At 41.0% G+C, this 15323-nt stretch overlaps 1 protein-coding gene across 1 annotated transcript in view; it reads right to left on the reverse strand.

Moving 5' to 3' along the window:
- Positions 1-125: 125 nt before the first annotated feature.
- The window catches only part of mettl24 (methyltransferase like 24), a 29674-nt gene continuing 14476 nt past the window's right edge, over positions 126-15323 (reverse strand). The window contains exons 2-5 of the mRNA XM_028605915.1: positions 14517-14615; positions 11138-11271; positions 6649-6874; positions 126-1274 (exon numbers count right to left, since the gene is read on the reverse strand). Coding sequence (XP_028461716.1) covers positions 957-1274; positions 6649-6874; positions 11138-11271; positions 14517-14615 — 777 coding nt within the window. The 3' untranslated portion in view covers positions 126-956. The remainder of the gene's footprint in view (positions 1275-6648; positions 6875-11137; positions 11272-14516; positions 14616-15323) is intronic.

Genomic DNA, 15323 nt, shown 5'->3' on the forward strand with positions numbered 1-15323 from the left:
ATTTTTGAATGTTGATACATTTTTGAGGTTTTCAGCCCAGTGCTGTTTTCTGCTGAAGTTCTGGTGCAGCAGATAGTGGACTGAGTTCAATTGAACACCTAAAGAAAACTGAAGGAGGAAAATAACTGACAGTTACACAAAATGCTTCTTTGTGTGGATCTTAATTGTTGTTTTCTATTATAACCCAAACAACTGCAATATGGAGAAAAAAAATAATTGGGAGTTCATCTTTCCTTTGTCTTTTTCCCACACACTCGCCCACACATCCTCATTCAAATATCCAACAAACACACTGAACAAATCTAGAGACATCTGTTATGTTCTTCACATTATTGTCACGTGTTGTGTTCAAGATACAATCATATCAGGGTTCAACTTCTGGGAAGCGTCTGTTCGTCCAGTCAGATCCCATCTCTTTCTTTATTATCCACATTCCTCTGCACATGCTCTTTCTGTTTAAGCAGCTCCAATTGCCTCCCACAAATTTCCATTTACTGTCAATGAGGCAGGATCTTTCATCTACTTACCCTATTCAACACCATGTATCAATTGTGCCAATTCATGTTCCATTGAGAGGACTGTGGGCCTTTGCACACTACTGTAATCTGGAAAGATTGGCTGTGAGCCAAGCTCAGATCGGACTATGATGACATGGGTGATTGTGACTCAGATGCTGACCTGCAGCCGACAACATCGCCACTATGAGGTAGAACACAGAGAGCCTCCTGAGGCAATTACACTGCCCCTCTACACGGCTGAAGTCAATACAGGCCAGGAGAGGAAGAGCAGGAGGATAAGTAGGAGCAGGGATTTCGGCTTTGCGCAAAGGTCGGGCCAGATAAGAGCAGCCGTGCTCTAGCAAGAATGTGTGCTCTGACTTAAAACTGTTACATAAACTTGTACATTTCCATTCAGAGTCTGTTCCAGCCAAGATAAGTCACCCAGTCTGGCTTCCCTCAAGGCTTCCACTCTGTGTTCACCCAGCTCAGGGTGTAAGCACTGCTGGCATTGAAGACATTCTTATGCAGAAAGAGGTGAGGTTTGGCAGGGTCGCTGTGGACATGGAAGAGGCGGAAGTTGGCGTGCTCAAGCTCCTTGAGCAGGCTGAACCAGTACCGCACCACGGATGGGTCATCGCCGCCCACTTCAAAGCCCGCCCAGTGCAGGTGAAGCTCCAACAACAGCTGACCCACTGAGTCCAGAACTCCTTCCAGGATGAAATTCTCCAAAATCTTCCACTCTGCACTCTCCATATCCGCCTTCAATACATCCACCTAGAACAAGAGGGGGAAAACACAATGGGTGTTGTTCTTCTTCAGGTAATAAATTAGTTCTATTATGAAATTGCAATGACACTAAACTGTGTAGAATTATTGAACGCAAAAGCTATTAAAAGAGGACAAGGAGTAAGTGAAGCTTGGCCTTTTTTCTTGCTTTAGAGATGTTGATGGATTGAGCGTGAGAGCAGCCTGACGAGGCTTGCTGTGCCAGAGCAGAGAGGAAATGCTTCATAAGATGAATGTTAATAGCACCCTTAGGTCATATTCATGAGGAGACTCATGCATGCCCAAAGTTTAATGCACATCCTCAGGATCTTGGGATTCCTCTTAATTCTGCTGGATTGCTAAATATGTCCATTGTCTGACCCTTGTCTTTAAAGTCTAGTTAGAGACGGTGCTTTTATTCCTCTAGGCTCAGCGGTGTCTTAGTTAGCATTTTCTCAGCTAGTACATCGTGTAGCCACTAAATTAGTAGCGATAAGACCTGAGGAGAGATTTAGATTACAAGATTTATCAGAAATTGGCCCCAGGGTATTGTAGTGTCAAGGATTATTACATTAAAGATAACATGAGATACTAGCTAAAAGAAATTCATAGTGTTCAGTGTTTTTTTCATTGTGGGAAACGTTCACATGTCTACAACTAAACTGAGAACATCACATTGCGCCATCTGACAGCACAGATATTAAAGTGTCCATGAAAATTCCTATCCAATGGATGCCTTTGGTGACACTAAAGAATTCCCAGGCCTCATTAGTAGAACTGAACACATCTCAGAAAAAAAAAAGAGAACAAATGTCTTCTATCCTCCCTGTGGGCCCCAAAAACTCCCACAAGCAGAGATATGTTTCTTAATTGGACAGAAACCTCCTGATGGAAAATGATATGGCATCATCAAGAGGTGATGTATTCACTTTGTCTCTAAGGAGCGTTTGTTTCTTTATGTGTATTATACTGTGTTTGTGCATTTGTCAGGATCGGATGTCATTTAAAGCAGCTCATACAGCTTCACTCTGTCTGACTCTTTAATTTTCACAAATTGCCTTTCTGCCCCAATGGTCCCTGATCCAATGCTGCCAATATCAACTTCTCTGCAGGAGAAGTGACAAGCCCTGGCAAGACTCCTGTCTGGTGTGAGGAAAGTCCATATGGTGTTGGAGCTTTGAAAAGATGTCTTGTGCTACTCTGCTGTGCAGCGTTAGCCACACTAAATGGTCCTTAACTAACTATGTTGGAAGGAAATTAGAAGATGGCTGTTTCCTGGTGGTTGGAGAGCAAAGTAAGATTTATTTTATGTCAAAACCTAAAGACATTTGGCTGACACACATGGAACGTTGCAGATGAACAGTTTGACATTTTGAGCCAGCAGCACGTTAGCTTAGCTTAGCATAAAGACTAACCGGGGAAACAAACAGCTAGCCTCTGTCCAAAGCTAAAACTAAATTAAAAAACAGTCACTTATTGACAAGCCATGACCCTTTTGCTTTATTGCTACAAAAAAACGAAGTGCGACAATGACAATTTGTTTTATGGAAGGTTATGTGCCGGACTATTTCTTGACCGGGAGCTGTTGCTCAGCAACCAGCAGACACTCCAGGAAGCTCCTAGCAAAGAATTTCTAATGAGCCGGAGGTAGACCATGACGTAGACGTGCTTTGCTCCTAGCCAAGAAAGATTGATTTGGTTACCTTTGGATTGAGCCGGGCTTGCTGTTTCTCTATTTCCAGTCAAGCTTACTGCCAGTAAGCTTGACTCAAGCTACATATTTACCGTACACACATGAGAGTGGTGTGTGTAAATAATAATTAAATTATATGCAAGAAAGCAAACAAGAAATGTGGAACTATCACTTTGAGCAGGTTTCCAGGACAAAATGAAAAAAAAAATTATTTCAGTGAAGACACACAGATGACACCCCTACACGTAGAAGGTTGCTCTAACACTAGGCTCCCGTTAACAACATTGACTTGTTTTTAGTTTTGGCTCATTTTGAATCATGTAGATTTATGACAGCAACCATTTTGCACAATTTTAACTCCCAGAATTGTTTTTGTGCAGAGTGATAGCAAAATGTGACTGCAAAAAGACATCTGCCGCTTTAATTGTTTTCTGAAAATCACAATCTAAATTGCACTTTCTACAAATAGAGCTGATCAGCCCCACTGTATAGCCTCTGTAGAATATTTTAAGCAAAATGTCTGCACTCCACAGCAGGTCCTGGCCTCCACTGCTGAGAAATTAATGTCAGATTGCTGCAAACAGTATGAAGTGAGTCACACATTATGTGATCAAAATACACATGGTAATTATTTCAGGTTTTTTAGGATTAGGCAGCACATTGGGACAATTTTTTTTAATTTAGAGACGCTTTTGATGAAAAGTCTGACTCTGTAAACAAACAAGTTTGCTGATTTGAGAAAATAACTTTAAATAGAAGTTTACACTTTGGTTTAATTGGCTTGAAATGTGTTCATTTAACAAGACTCACTTTAACTTTTGTTCCACACGATTGGTCTTCTTGTCACAATAATTCAACTGTTTTTGCTAGTAAACCAGCCTATCTGACCTTTATTATTATGTTTTGTATGCTTTAATTAGTGAGGCTGCCACAAGAGAGCAGATCACAATTAAATATATCTAATTACACATCTGAGAGGTTTGCTGATTTTGGACTTTTGGAAGCACTTCAACAACTGCTTTGCGAGCCTCCCAAAGGCATCATGACAGAGACAGTAGGAGCTGTCTTAGTATTCACCTGTGTATTCAGTCTTATTTATCCAAACATTTTGTGAGATAATGGAGCTTACTTACAGAGCAGCTCACCCTCACTAAAACCTCATAGATATTTTCACCACCTTAGTTAAAATTGTAAGTATCTCTACATCCACAAAATGAATTGGCACACATTTTGGTACAGACATTCATGTTTCCCAGAGGATGTATCCGAATGACTTTAGTGAGCTGCTGACTTTTCCTCTAGCGCCACCATGAGGTTGACATTGTGGTTTCAAATAAAATGTCTCCACATCTAGATGGACTGCCATTAAATTGGGTACAGGCATTTATGTTTCCCTCGAGATGAACTGTAACAACTGATCCCTTAACTTTTCATCTTGTACCATCATCAGGTCCAAAGTTATAATTAGTCCAATACTTTGGATAATGACCAAATACCTGCCAAAGTTATGACATTTCCATCAGCCTCCACTGTATGTTGTGTTTAGTGCTAATGAGATCATCTTAGCATGCTAAAACAAAATGGTGAATATGGTAAGCGTTAGACCTGTTAAACATTGTGTTAACATTGTCATTGTGAGTATGTTAGCATGCTGATGTTAGCATTAAGTTCAAAGCAGTGCTGGAGGATCTTTGCTCTCAGTCTTGTTAGATGGAGTCCAATAAAACACCCTCATCCATTAGTGTCAAATAATATGCTACATTGAATTAGAAATCCAAATATGTATGGGGGGTTACCACAGCAACATGTATGTAGATGGCTGCAGGATTGGGCCCTTCACTGAAATGAAAAGGTTGAAGATGGAAGAACTGTATGTTGTGCTTGTTTTCTACCGTATGGTAGTACCGCTGGGTAGTGCTGATACTGTTGTGTTATCCAATTACCGAGAAGATCAATGGTCCAATATGCAGTTTCTTTCCATGAGTGAGATGTGACTTTCTGTTACTGACATTTGTCCCTGTGGTGACAGTGTCTGCTATCTCAGCTGGTCACCAGAACTCAGTGAATGAGTCATCTGTGTAGTTTCTAACAAACACAGATAAGAAATGCAGTGCAAATGCATGTTTCGACCTTTCCGAGTGACTCTGTTTCGTTACTGCTGCTTTTGCTGTCACAGAGGCTGGGCGAGAGTCTTTGAGAAGAAACGGTTCTGCTGCTGCTGCGGCTTGCTCCGCTGGCACACTACGTACTTGCTTTAAAACCTCATTACAAGGATGTGTGCGTGGCTTTGCATTTAAAACAGGCGCACACTGTGATCCATGAAACAGTATGGTGTACACACCCACCCACCAAACACATGCACGCATCATCAGTTATTTGTTCATCATCTTAATATCTTTCCAAGTCCCCTGTATGAGCCAGTCTGCTTCGCTTTTGGCTCCAGAAAAGGAATTATAAACTCAACTTAAACTAGCTAAGGCAACGCATCATTGAGCAGCGTGCCGGCATTCTGCTCCAGAAGCTGATTTAAATGTGCTTTGATTTAACTGTTCATATATGGATAGGTAGAAAAAAAAAAAATTAATTAATTAGGTTTAGCTCATTTGTCTGGAGCAAATTACAACAAAAAGTAAATTTTTAATTACAGTCTTCCCGTTAGATTTTAAAGTTTTTGGTTACAAGTAAAAGTTTTGACCTAGTGGTGGTGCTAGACAAAAGGGCACCAAAAACATTAGGATCCAACCTCTGGGGACAATAAATATCCACAATGCTATGGCGCTAAGCCGCTATGTGTATGCACATGCATGCATTTCTGACTTTGGCAACTCCAGCTGGGAGTATCAACCAAGGAAGAGCAGGCACACTGATACAGTATCCCAAACAACAGCACATAAACACCACATATTTCCACCAGAATTGACTCATTTTTCTACACACCATCTTTTTATGCCATGAGAATATTCTGCAAAATCCGATACTTACATAGAAAGGGGCTTTAATGGAATCCAGCTATTATTTTGGCAGACTATAAATGCTGTCTGCAATCTTTATGCATATACTGTACTCCCTTGAAAAAGAGCTTTTTAATCTCAAAAGGACCTATTCTGGTTAAGTAAATGTGTAAAAAAAGAAAGAAAAAGTAAGCTTCCTTCTCATTAGCATGAGAAGAGAAAAGAGCCTGACTGTCATTTAGTGGTGTCTTCATTACCTCTGTAAGAAAAGCTTGACTTCTTTAACCTTGGATTATCTCTCCGTTGGATCTATACCTGTGTTTATTAGTATGCATGCTATCAGTGGGCTTGGTGTGTGTATATATGATTGATCTTGTATGCAGTTTCCATCTGATGAGGCGAAACAATCCCTGGGGGCTTTGAAGAGGTGAAATACAGCATGATAATATTTAAAGGAGGAAAACCAAATTATATATGGGTGTTGATCCGCCTGGAGACAGACAACAGAGGAATGAATCCTGATGAGCTGTATTATGTTGGGGTGCACAGGAAGTGGCCTGTGTTTGCATGCATGCAGCATATAAGTGAATCCTCTAGCTGACACAGAGAGAAAAATCACTTTAATGTGGTTCCAGGTGATTTCATAATGACGTGAATATACATTTGTGAAGAATTCACAAATGTATATTATAGCCAGAGAGCTTGTTGTAGATAATCCCACTTAGGTTCTACCTCTTACCTGTCTGTGTCCAAAGTCATTAAGGATGGTGGCCAGTTTTTTGGTGTTGGCGTACTGACGCTGGGCGACAATGGCCGGGTTGGGATCCCTCCAGTCTACAGAGAGCCGATGAAGCCACATTTCAGCTTGCTGCAGGTGAGACTGCTTCAGACTGGGATCAAAGCAGTGGACCTCACATCCTGCCCTGGCGAGAGAACGCTCCAGGGACCGATCGTCCACACCCAACCTGCAGCAAACACAGCACAAGACAACCAGGTAAAAATACTTTCTTGGTACAAGCCAAAATATGTACATAGTATAGAGTAATGATCAAATTTGACCTAGTTTAGATTATAGTTTATTTTAGCAAAGTACATCTGCTAAGGGATCATCAAAGCTATTACAATTCATCCTGAGGGGAACATCCCAAATTGAATGGCAATCCATCTCATAGTTGTGGAAACAGTTCACTCAAAAAATCAAATGTTAACCTCATGGTGATGCTAAAGGAAAGGTCAGGGGTTTGGCAAAGTCACAAGGATTCATCCCCGGGGACTGTGAATGACTGTACAAAATGTTCTAGCAGTCCATGTAGTAGATGTAGAGATATTTCACCAGATACGTGAAAACGTTGACCTACTGATGACCCTCAATAAAAAGTCAGGGAACATCAAAGTCATTTTCAAACAAAACGCAGGCCTAGACAGACAGGGATGGATGGATGGATGGATGCATGAATGTCGTTTTATAACTTCTCATTACCACTTTCATGCTGAGACATTGATACAGCTTCAAATGAGATATGCATTTTTACTTTACGAGAGTGGGCCTGATTTCATGGGAAATCTAATGAATGGCTTGGAAACTCAATATATAGCCCTACACTTTCCCATTATTGATAGCAGCAAGGCCAGTTGCTTACAAGCACAAAACAGGATGCAGGCTTCCTGTTTTACTCCGATGTAAACTGAGCTGAAACTTTAAGACCAACATGTGCATAATGCTGTTCGGTAAAGAGAAAACATTTGATCAAAGACCTAAAGATCTTCTTTGTGACATTATGCAAGAGGTTATACGAGTTTAAGTGTCCTTAATGTTGAGAAACATCAGCGCAAATGATTACAAATGTCAAATACGATGGAGGATCACTGAATTCTCACAATACAATTTCCCACATGGACAGAGATTCGGACAAGCTACATATCAGTTACTGTGATCCTGTCTGCACCTGCCAACTTAAAAGCCAAGAAATAAATAATACAAAAAAAAAGGAAAGCAGACTGCTTCTCCATTTCGAAATACGATGTGTAAATCTAAGTACACGACACATTTCCCTGTATTTCTCTCTCTTTAATGCGTCTCCCTCACTTCTCCACTCCCTCTCCCTTTCTCACTGCTATTCTCTCTTCGTCCCGCCACTCCCTTATCTAATTTGGCAAATTTTCTCCTTTTCTTCTTTTGTCGCCGCATTCCCTCGTGTCTAGTTTGTGCTGTGGCTGTATTCTGTAATTGCGGCAGAGGGAGTAGGCTACATTTCACAGTACACTTCTTGTACAAATGAGGCACCGGATCTCCAAATGCATCCCACATGCAGGGAGAGGAGAGATGAGTATATGGGAGAGATTGAGATTCAACTAGACATATCTCTTTTTAATGCACTAAATATTTCAAGTGCTTCATCGAGAGTTTCCCATTCTCTGGTGGGGTGTTTGGGCCAGGAATCACTGCAGTGACACTTTAGACAGGGATCAGGGATTACTCATGGAGCAGTGTGTGTGTGTGTGTGTGTGTGTGTGGGGGGGGGTAACCCTAACCTCTACTCGCTGTAATATCCTCTCTCATGAGACTAAAGAGTGCAGGAGCGGTAAACCTGTGTTGACTGGAATGTCATGGCAACCGTGTTTGTGTGTGTGCGTGTGTATGTATGCGTGCATGCGTGTGTGTGCGAGGTGGTTTTACAAACACCCAATGGACTGTAAATCTGATAAAACGGAGCCTTTAGTCCACCTCCTGTCCTCGCACTGAACTATTATGTCAGCTGCCTGTCTGGATGTTTTGAACCTCAGAGGCGAGTCTGGTTAACAAAGGCTGGGTGGGCTGGGGAACTATCTGCTGTCTTTGTCCCTTTCAAATCCTCCGTTCTACGTTTATACCTTTGCCCTTACATCTTCTCTTATTTTATTGCTCCCTTTGTTTCAAATTCCTTGGTGTTCTCAAAATATTCTCCATGGCTGTCTGTCTCACCACCTCCATCCTTACTCTCTCTTTTTCTTTCTACCGCGCTCATATTCCGCTTCCTTCATCACACATTGCAGCTCATTAACGTGCATGATTAATAAGTGATGTGCTTTAGCCTCTATACTGTAGGAGCTCCAAATTTGATTAACTGCAGTCTGCGGGAAATGTTGTCATGAGAGGACCTCTTTCAAATTCAAATTCAATTTATTAATGTTATTAATTACGCCTGTGCTTTTCCTGCAATCACATGTCAACATTTCTTCTGTGAAAATATGTATTTGGTTACCACAAAGCCATCCTAAAACAGAATTTTAGAATTCTAAATTCTTAGATGATCTTTGATTACAGTAAGCATCTTCACTGTTACTGCATGAAGAGAAATATGAAAAAAGATTGAAAACTAGTATAAGAGGAGGAAGATGTAGGACGAGAGAGGTAAAATAGAGTACGAGAGGTGAAAGGTGGATTACTGGTCTTTCATGTGGGAAAACATCCTCCAATCAGAGAACAGCTGCTCATTCTGCCCAGGCACAGCTGTCCACAGCTCATTAAACTGCATGTAAATGAGACGTAGCAACCGTACACACATGCACAAAAATATGCACACAGGAATACGCACACAACTGTACATAGTCAGTAACGCACTGACTTCAACTGTGTACACACACTTAATAGTATTTGGCATTTCTATTAAAGGCAGTGATAAGTTTTCTGAGTTTCCTGTACAGCAGAGCAGAAGTCTCCTGAGAATAGAATACTCAGCATATCTGGCATAGATTCAGGAGCGTGCGTGTGTGTGTGTGTGCGTGCGTGCGTGCGTGCGTGCGTGCGTGTGTAATATGAATCTAGGTCAGATATGGGACACGGGGAGGAGAAGATCACTTGGGCTATCCAGAAAAGTGGAACTTCAGAGAGCAGTTTGCCTTGTTGAACTGTTTTACCGGGCTCTTAGGACTTTTCTTTTGTTACTCATGAAGTTTTTCATAGAATTTCAGTTTTTAGATCGACTCACTGTTATTGCATTAGCTGGAGTTGAGGGTCGATTAAGCGTAAATTTAATTAATTCCAGAGGTCTTAAGAGATCAGACAGAAGCGAAAGTGGCAATGCGGCTTTCGTTGACGTGAAAAGTCAGAACTGTGAGTCACATTTTCCCAAGCTGATATTCAGGTCAAATGTTAAAATGTTGCATAAATCGCTGAGAGGATGCATAATATCCATTTTATTTTTGGTGCATGCCTGCATGAGTGACTTCCCATCAGTCAGATTTTCTCCAATCTCTCCGTTTGACCCCTGACCCTTCCCCCCGCATCAGTATCTGTGTTCTGCCTGCCTCTATGCCAGCACACCTGGGCTGTCTCTCATCAGTCAAATTAATAAGCTCCCTCTCTCCTGTAGAAAAATCCCTTTAGACCTCTTTGCAGCACCTCAGCACAGCAGAGGCCCAGCAGGGCAGAAACCGGGCCAAGCTGATCCACAACACAAAGCCAACTGGGAGTGATTGACTCTCCAATCTTAAGAAGGTCAAATACTTTGGTGGCCTGACTGACTCTATTCAAAATTACTTGCCACTCAAGGAGAGGAAGCAGAGGTGGAGTGGATGTGATGTTCCAGGTGGATGTTAGAGGTACAGTTTAGGCAGACAGAGGATTATCTTTACTCTTATTACAGTCTTACTTAACAAATTAAATTGTCTACTGAGATAACCACGCAAGGAAAAAGAAACCTAAATGCTACCTGGCACAAAAAACTGAATACTTCTAGTTTGTCATAAAAAGACATACCTTGAATAAATATAGACTCAGTGACCAGTTAGCCGTTGAAATAGGAATAAATAAAAAGAAAAGGCCAACCGGGGAGACAGAGATACCTCTCCTCTATTGGGTGGAAGATAGACTTCATTCTTTGATGAAATAATGAATAGTGAATAAATAGTGAAAACATGAATGATCATGGGTGAAGTGATAACAGCCGCAATTGTGCCTACATATATCACAGCCTGTCACAGAACCAGATGCTCTGAATTACCGTCGCATCTGCTGATAACTCACTGAGTGTCTGAAAACAATGTTGTGAACAACCCCGTTGCTCTACAGATGCAGTATATGACAGCTTGTCACAAAGCTAGTGTACAGACTGTAGATTTTTATGTTATAGAAAGTTATTCCATTTATGTTAGAATAAAGGTTGACATGTGTTAGTGATGGTAAAGATTTGAGTTAGGGAATTCATGTATTCACTGGAAGGCGTGAGTGACCGTTTGTCTGTACGCACCCAAAAGAGTAAACCCTGCAGTGTTTGCTTTGTATTCTGTGGGTCAGGCTGTACTTGGGGTCCACACATGCAGCCCAGGCTCCCTTGGTCCCCTCTTGAGCAGCTTCCTCACGGGCCAATGATGCACACGTCACCTGAACATATAAAAACATACATGTTATAACAGCCATTTCCGATAGTGAGTTATTTTCTGAGTTTGTTTTTGACAAATTCTGTTCCGGATAGTTGGCTTTTTGAGTGTGTGTGAGTGGTCTAGTTTAACCAGGTATGTTTAGTCACATAGGACAAAAAAATGGAGTGCCTGGGAGTTTAAACATTCACACCAGCATTTAAAAGTGTGGCAGCTTGGATGACACCCCTGAACTATCCTGATCTTTTACTCAAAATATCCTAACACAAATGCTATAAATCATTGGAGACTGCAACTGAATTTGACCCTGGGCTAGTGTGTGTATCTGGGCCTCAATGTTGAACTACGATATGCATACTATTCATCATGATGCGCAGCTGGGGCGGATGCATCAGCAGCATTGCCAAGTCTCTCAGGCCTGTTGGTTTTGTGTACATCTGCAGTTATACAAGTGACTAAGCTTTAGCGCAGGAGCTGCTGCTCAAATGTTTGCTGGTTACTTTAAGCTCTGTCTGCTGCAGAGATTCAGTTTGCAGAAGAAGGGAAAATATTGACTTGGACTTGATGATATGAAACATAAATCTATGGTTTGACTGTACACCATTGAAGTGTAAACATTGTACAAGTGTGTGTGTGTGTGTGTGTGTGTGTGTGTGTGTGTGTATTACTTACTGTGTATTATTGAGTCTAACGCTTACAGATAACAGAGTTCGTTCAGGTTAATTGAAATAAAGCCTGAGCAAAATTTTTCACAGCTATGTAAATGTTAAATAAAAGCAAAACTATAAGTGCTTTCCAAAAGTATTCTGTTGCCAGGGAACGATGAACACTGCATGACAGCCTATTTTAAAATCACATCTATTGTTTATTTAAAATTGACATTTGAAACTGTTATTTGTGCATGTTTACATTCTCAAGACAACACCAAAGTTCCCTTGTGAAGTGAGTTAGACTTTTAAAGCTTCCTAAAAACCTATTAGGCATGGTTTGCTTGCTGTGGCTTTTTGAGTTTTTGAGGCTAAGGTAGTCCAGATGTCCATATCCCCAGCAACGTTTTTCAGCTCCTCCTGGGAAATGTAAAGGAGCAGCGGCTCTACTCCGTGCTCCTTCCAGATGTCTGATATTGGCTGCTTATATGTTTTTACCAGGTTTGCCCGGCAGCCGCCATCATCAGTTCTGTGCCGGGTCAAGGTCAGGCAGGAAGGGACCAGCTGAGTCAAGTGCAGTTTTACCTGATGAAGTGTCTTTGTTGCAAAGGGCTCAAGAAAAGTATTGTACATGTGGGTGGCGCAATAATGTATTTAAATGAATTTGAAGCCCGCTTCATTATGCCTGTCAATGTTAATGTGTTCCAGCTGAAAGCGTTCATCAGCACACAATGCACTGTGTGCAATGAAATGCAAAATCACTCCTGAGTATTTTGCCACTTCACATCTGCAGACTTATCAGTGGCATTGAACTGCTGACTGCTGTGTCACTGAATACTGAGCTGTAAAAATGTACCTGTTTTCATTGAGCACACATTATGAGTGAACAGTAACTACATATTGTTGTTAATCTAATCGGAAAGAAAATCCCACAGTACATTTTATGCTGTTAAAAAATACTTTTATAGACACAATTCCCTATTATGTGTGTGTGCTGGTGCACGCATGCATGCAAGATACACTGACGCCTATTGATTGGACAGTTGTGTCGCAGGCCATCTCTCTGAGTAACAGCTCCACCAGGCACTGTGTCAGTCAGCATTACAGCTGAGGATGCTGCTATGCTCCCTCCAACTCCCTCCATCCTCGCCTGTCAGTGTGCATGATAGACTGTGCATGATAGACAGTTCCCTTCAACAGAATCACACACACACACACACACACACACACACACACACACACACACACACACACACACATAACACACACTCATACAATCTCTTTCTCTCTGTTCTTGTCCTTGTCTCTTTCTTTCACACACACAAATTAGCCGCACACGTGTACACACACACACACACATCCCGTGGAAAATTCATTATGAGCTGAATGTCTGCTTTGTGAAAGATATAGAATGTTTGCTTAGTCATTTGGAGTGGGTTACTCTGTGTTCTTGCTATATTGTGTGAGCGAAAAAGATAAGTAGCTGATTTATCCCCAAGCCAAAATTAATTACAGCAAAAAACACCTTAGCAATCCAAAAAATGTCCTATGTTTTGGACAGTGAAAATCAATCTGTGTCTTTGCATTACCTTCACAAGAGGGACAAGGGCACAGAAGTCCAGGCTTTCTCAATCCCTTGATATTTTTCAAATTATGATGCTGAACATCTTCATCGATTTGTAGTAATTTAATACTGACATAAGCCAACAAACAAACCACAACATCTCATTGATTAAGTATGAATAGTGGGGCTGTGAGTTTCATCTCTATGGTAATCAATAGAGTAATGAATTATGTGTGTGCTGTCAAGCAAGACAAATACTCTCTGGCTGAGCTGAATGCGAAAGAGGCGCCAGTGTAGCTCAGTCATGGGCTGATAGATACATGCTTGCTCTGATATGTATACATAACAAAGACCTGTCAAAATAATGCACTTCTTGGCTTTCAATAGCAACAACTACTCCAATTATTCATCTTTAAACCACAGTCTTAGTATTACATTTATGCATCTGGTTACAATGTTTAGTTATCTTTCGTTAAACATTAAAAGTAAAATGCAAGTTTAATATGTGGTGTTCCCTGATGGAACACTGCTTGCAGCAAAGCATCAAGGACAGCCAATATCACACATTAAAAAATACAGAAAAACAAAAAAGATACCACATTAACAGCGGAACAAGGTCAAAGCGGATCATTTGTAGGCCAAGAATCGAGCTGTTATTAACTGAATTTACAGCTCTTGTCTAAAAACAATACTTTTTGTACCCTGTGAAGACATTCTCTGCTAAAATCAGGCTACTGATCAGAAGAAACCAACAATTCTGTTTTCTGTTTTACACTTTCATTACACTATTGTATCTTCATATCGGCTCTGCAAATCTTCCTTATCAGATTGTACTGTACTCATTCATTGAAGTTTATTTGGGCAGTCAGCATTAGTAGGAAATGCACTTACTGCCATTACGTTCCACCACTGCAAGTGACATTTTATTTTATTTTTAATATTGTACATGGTCCCTTACGAATACACGGAATAAAAGAAGTACTTATGCACAACTGGAACTTTTAAACATCAGTGAACATTCCAACAATGATGACTCACTTGTGGTGTTGTGATGTAGTTGAGGAACCTTTTAGCTTCATCCTCCAGAGAATGACTCTCACCGGCCCAGTGCTCCAAGTCTATATGCCACCGAGGAGTCTGTATGTAGCACACAAACATACGTGATCATTAACAATGAAAACAACACTGACAATTAACTAACATCAAAGTAGGCCACTCAAGAGAAATCCAGTGCAAGGGCAACAACAAAGGGAGCTTTATTCTTCCTGGTATTATAACCCACTTGTGTATAGCTACTGATGAAACTAGGTCACAATGTGCTCAGTGGAGTTTTATTTTTTTTCCCCACCTGTATGTTAGTGACAAATAAACTGCTAAAGTTCACTTCCATTCTTATTTTGGTAAAATGGGGGTTGCTATTTATTCTCATACATCCTGCGCTGCAAGGTACAGATACACAGAATCTACTTTAGAAAGTCCAGCTGTGTTTCACAGTGGAAAAATAAGACTTCACCATCTGCTGTAGCAGCTCATTGCTGCTGTATGATCACATTCCTAAAACCTGGCAGAGCTGTGCTTAACAGCCTGCTTCGTTTCTACAGGAATGTGTCTGTTTATGATTAGAGGAGAGGCAGTGAGATGGAGAGAAAAGAAAAAGAGGGAGAGAGCTTTGATGATGCATTTGCTAAGTGCACAATCAATTCTTGGGTCAAACACCATTACCAATGTGTTCATTAGCAGCCACGGTATAAATTATCTTGGGTGATTTCGCGACAGAGTGCTTCCCTGCCCGGGACGCTCCTGCCTTCATCATTGTTATATGGGCACTGCAGTTTATTTTCAGAT

This window comes from Perca flavescens, chromosome 18 (genome assembly GCF_004354835.1).
Source record: "Perca flavescens isolate YP-PL-M2 chromosome 18, PFLA_1.0, whole genome shotgun sequence".
In the NCBI taxonomy this organism is placed as follows: domain Eukaryota; kingdom Metazoa; phylum Chordata; class Actinopteri; order Perciformes; family Percidae; genus Perca; species Perca flavescens.